This window comes from Nicotiana attenuata, unplaced genomic scaffold (assembly GCF_001879085.1).
Source record: "Nicotiana attenuata strain UT unplaced genomic scaffold, NIATTr2, whole genome shotgun sequence".
In the NCBI taxonomy this organism is placed as follows: domain Eukaryota; kingdom Viridiplantae; phylum Streptophyta; class Magnoliopsida; order Solanales; family Solanaceae; genus Nicotiana; species Nicotiana attenuata.
This window is the reverse complement of record NW_017671665.1, coordinates 143,389-147,908: the sequence shown is the minus strand read 5'-3', so window position 1 is coordinate 147,908 and position 4,520 is coordinate 143,389. Positions and strand designations below refer to the sequence as shown.

At 39.3% G+C, this 4,520-nt stretch overlaps 1 protein-coding gene across 1 annotated transcript; it reads left to right on the top strand.

Moving 5' to 3' along the window:
* Positions 1-721: 721 nt before the first annotated feature.
* Positions 722-4,149, top strand: LOC109209581 (serine/threonine-protein kinase-like protein ACR4). Its single transcript, XM_019372887.1, is given in 2 exon segments — positions 722-2,699; positions 2,702-4,149. Coding segments are annotated over 2 exon segments (2,712 nt in total). The 5' UTR covers positions 722-1,222; the 3' UTR covers positions 3,937-4,149.
* The last annotated feature ends 371 nt before the right edge of the window (positions 4,150-4,520 follow it).

Below are 4,520 nucleotides of genomic sequence, written 5' to 3'. Positions count from 1 at the left end.
CTGCGCACAAAAGCTAACATCTTCTCTTGTTCTATAAAACTATTATCTCTCTCTTTTACTCTTATTACTGGTTCCAGAGAAGCTAAGTCCATAACCAGACTTGTATTTTCTTCAAGTTATTTTGATAATATTATTTCTGTTTTTATTTATTTTATATTCTTGGATCAAATTAATTCATGTGTCTATAAATTACATTACAAAATTCAACTGTACCGTTTTACGGACAAAACATTTCATGTTTTAAAACATCAAGCATAATTAATTAATCTCTAAATTTTTACCCTTATTAGATCATCACGAAATCTCCAAACTTGTAGTGAAAACATCAATAATTCCTTGAGGATAACATGAATAAGAGAATTCCTGCAACGTCATTTGTCTGCAAAACAATATAGTATTTGACACATGGGGAAAAAGAAGAATAAGCAATTTACTTTTCTTTTTTTCAAAATAAGGCAAAAAGAAAAAAAAAATAGATAGAGAATTTTTATATAGTGTCAATTTAATATGTTTAGGCGGGGATTATAATAAGAGATGTGAAATGAGAGTACTAGCTAGGAGCCATGTAACAGTAATAGAAAGTTAAAGTATAATTATGGAAATTGAAGTAAATTATGCCGTATAAAGAGTAACTTGTAAACATATAAATAATTGGAAAGAGAAAGTAGTAGTAAAAGATTTGAATATAATTTGAGAGGAGTTTTTATTTATATTTGCATGAAAGGCAGGCAGAAGTAAAGCGATGAGAGAGTATGTAAGGGACATGTGTGCAGATATGCAGGCATTGAAAGATCAATTTTTGCAATAACTTTCTCATTAAATGCTTTCACCTACATTACACTGACGCTTATTTTGAGACATTTAATGCTCTCTGTCTCTCTTCCTCTTTCTCTTTCTCATTTGCTCTTCAGTCTTCACCAACAATAACAATAACAATAACATCCATCACCACCCATCAAGACCTTAGACCCCCCCCCCCCCACTCTCTAACCACCCATAGCTTGACATAATCGTTTCAATTTACAGAATGAGCAGATTCAAAAATGAGATATTGGAGAGTTTCAAGTATATTTTCTTGAATTGAAAAATATTTGCAGCTGCTTCTTTACAGGGTAGGGGATCTTGACAAAGGAAAGCCGAGTTGCCGGGGAGGTCAGGAGAGGGTATTATTATATATTGAGTATGTTTTTGGCTGTAAAGTTGTGATTTTCTTTTTTGGGCTATGGTTTGTCTCAACCATAAACACTTATTGGTTTTATTTGTTGTTAAGTTTGGCTCCTGTCTGGTAGTAATGTGGAAATACAGATACGCTTTTGTGTTCCTAGTGATTTTATGGGGGAAAGTTTCAGGGTTGGGATCAATGTCTTCAATTGCCATATCTTATGGTGAATATGGTTCTGTGTTCTGCGGCTTAAAGTCGGATGGGTCTCATTTGGCGAGCTGCTATGGCTCCAGTTCTGCTATAATCTATTCAACTCCTGCTCATTTCGCTTTTATTGGTCTAACTGCTGGGAATGGGTTTGTGTGTGGGCTTCTGATGGATTCCTCCCAGCCTTATTGTTGGGGAAGAAGCAGTTTTGTCCAAATGGGAGTGCCTCAGCCCATTATCAAAGGGTCCGAATACATAGAAATTTCAGCTGGTGAAAATCACTTGTGTGGATTAAGGAAACCCTTAATGGGGAACCGTAGGAACACTTCCTTGGTGGACTGCTGGGGTTATAACATGACAAGAAACAATGAGTTTGAGGGTCAGATCCACTCAATTTCTGCTGGTTCAGAGTTCAATTGTGGTTTGTTCTCTCTCAACAGAAGTGTTTTCTGCTGGGGTGATGAGACTAGCAGCCAGGTTATTAGCCTAGCACCAAAAGATTTGAGATTTATCAAGATTGCAGCTGGGGGATATCATGTCTGTGGGATCCTAGAGGGGGTAAACGCTCAAGTGTATTGCTGGGGAAGGAGCTTGAATCTTGAACAAGAATTCTCTGCCGCTCAACTCAATATCGAACTGACCCCTAACGATCCAATTCTTTCCGTTGTTAGTGGTAAGTTTCATGCTTGTGGGATTAAGAGCTATGATCGTGGAGTTGCTTGCTGGGGTTACAGGGTCGAGAAAAGCACACCACCTCCTAGTGGAGTTAGGCTTTATGAGATAGCAGCTGGTGATTACTTCACTTGTGGAATCCTGGCGGAAATTTCGCTCTTGCCTGTTTGTTGGGGCTTTGGCTTTCCCTCATCTCTACCACTGGCTGTTTCTCCTGGAATCTGCAAGCCTAGGCCTTGTGCTTCTGGCTTCTATGAGTTTAACAATGGAAGTGCAGCTTGCAAGTCTCCCGATTCTCGCATTTGCCTTCCCTGCACCAATGGCTGCCCTGCTGAAATGTATCAACAGGTTGAATGCAGTTCATCTACTGATAGACGGTGCACATATAATTGTTCAAGTTGTACCTCTGCTGACTGCTTTTCAAGCTGTTCCAGTGCTATTTCTGGAAAGAAGAAGTCTAAATTTTGGTCACTCCAGTTGCCAGTCATCGTTTCTGAGGTTGCATTTGCAGTATTCTTGGTGAGTGTTGTATCTCTGACTTCGATTGTGTATGTTCGGTACAAGTTAAGGAACTGTAGATGTTCAGGGAAAGGTCTTAGTCCTAGGAAGAATATAGCGAATGGTCCTTTCCCAAAGGAAACTGCTAAAGATAGGCCAGATCTTATGAAGAGCTTGAGACAGCAACTGGGGGATTCAAAGAAGAATCACAAGTTGGAAAGGGTAGTTTTTCGTGTGTGTTCAAGGGGGTTTTGAAGGACGGTACTGTGGTTGCTGTCAAGAGAGCTATAATGTCTTCTGATATGAAGAAGAATTCAAAGGAGTTCCACACTGAGCTAGACTTGCTGTCCAGGTTAAATCATGCTCATTTGCTCAATTTGCTAGGTTATTGTGAAGAAGCTGGTGAAAGACTGCTAGTATATGAGTACATGGCTAATGGCTCCTTGCATCAACATCTACATGGGAAGAACAACACCGTGAAGGATCAATTAGATTGGATAAGAAGGGTAACCATTGCAGTCCAAGCTGCTCGGGGAATCGAATATTTGCATGGTTACGCATGTCCACCTGTGATTCACAGAGACATCAAGTCCTCAAACATCCTAATAGACGAAGAACACAATGCTCGAGTTGCTGATTTTGGCCTTTCCTTGCTTGGACCTGCTAATAGCAGTTCTCCATTAGCTGAGTTACCAGCAGGGACGCTAGGGTACCTTGATCCCGAGTACTACCGACTACATTATCTTACAACCAAATCCGATGTCTATAGCTTTGGGGTTTTGCTTTTAGAAATTCTCAGTGGTCGGAAAGCCATTGACATGCAATATGATGAAGGCAACATAGTCGAGTGGGCAGTCCCATTAATCAAAGCTGGTGATATTCAGGCAATCCTAGATCCAGTCTTGAAACTGCCTTCTGATGTTGAAGCTCTAAGAAGAATTGCTAATATAGCCAGCAAATGCGTGAGGATGAGAGGGAAGGAAAGGCCATCCATGGACAAAGTCACGACAGCATTGGAGCGAGCACTTGCTCAATTGATGGGTAGTCCGAGCAATGATCAGCCTATCTTGCCAACGGAGGTTGTTCTAGGAAGCAGCAGATTGCACAAGAAGTCCTCTTCAAATCGGTCAACCTCTGAAACAACAGATGTTGCAGAAACTGAGGATCAGAGATTCGAATTCAGGGCTCCTTCATGGATCACGTTCCCAAGTGTTGCGTCATCTCAGAGGAGAAAGTCTTCAGTATCGGATGCAGACGTTGAAGCAAAGAATTTAGAAAATAGGAACGTCTATGGATATGGCACTGTGCCTGGGGTTAGTGACGGATTGAGAAGTTTAGAAGAAGAAATTGGACCAGCTTCTCCTCAGGAACACTTATTCTTGAAACACAACTTCTGATTAACATTACAACAAGTAAAAGGAAATGCTCTTCGTTTTAGGTTGATGCTTATTTTCTTAAGCGAAGAGATGTATAGAAGCAAAGGGAAATATTGTGATTTCTGTGCACCACCATTGGCAATGAGCTCTAGATGTTTGATCATGTAATTTGTAATTTCTTCTCTCTCTCTCTTTGTTGCATTCAATTATAATAATTGATGTTTTCTTGGTAAACTAGAGTTCATGATATCATGGAGGTGTACTCGCCTATTCTAATCTTTGCCAATCTACAATGGACAAAAGAGTGCAGTCCTTTCCTTGAAAATTGTAAAATGTTTTTAAAAGGTGATAAATGTGTGAATATATATATTATAAGTAGGATATACACGATTAAAGTTATATGTGAATATATATTATAAGTAGGATATACACGATTAAAGTGTTAAGTGAGATAAATTCCAGTTTGAAACTAAATTTGGTGACAATCTTCAAATTTCGGGGATTTGCAGTCGTGCCCTATATTTGTGCTGCCTTTAACCTATACCCTATGTTTACAAATTATTGAATTGGCAGCCAGTTGGCAAAAAATACGTAATAATATGACA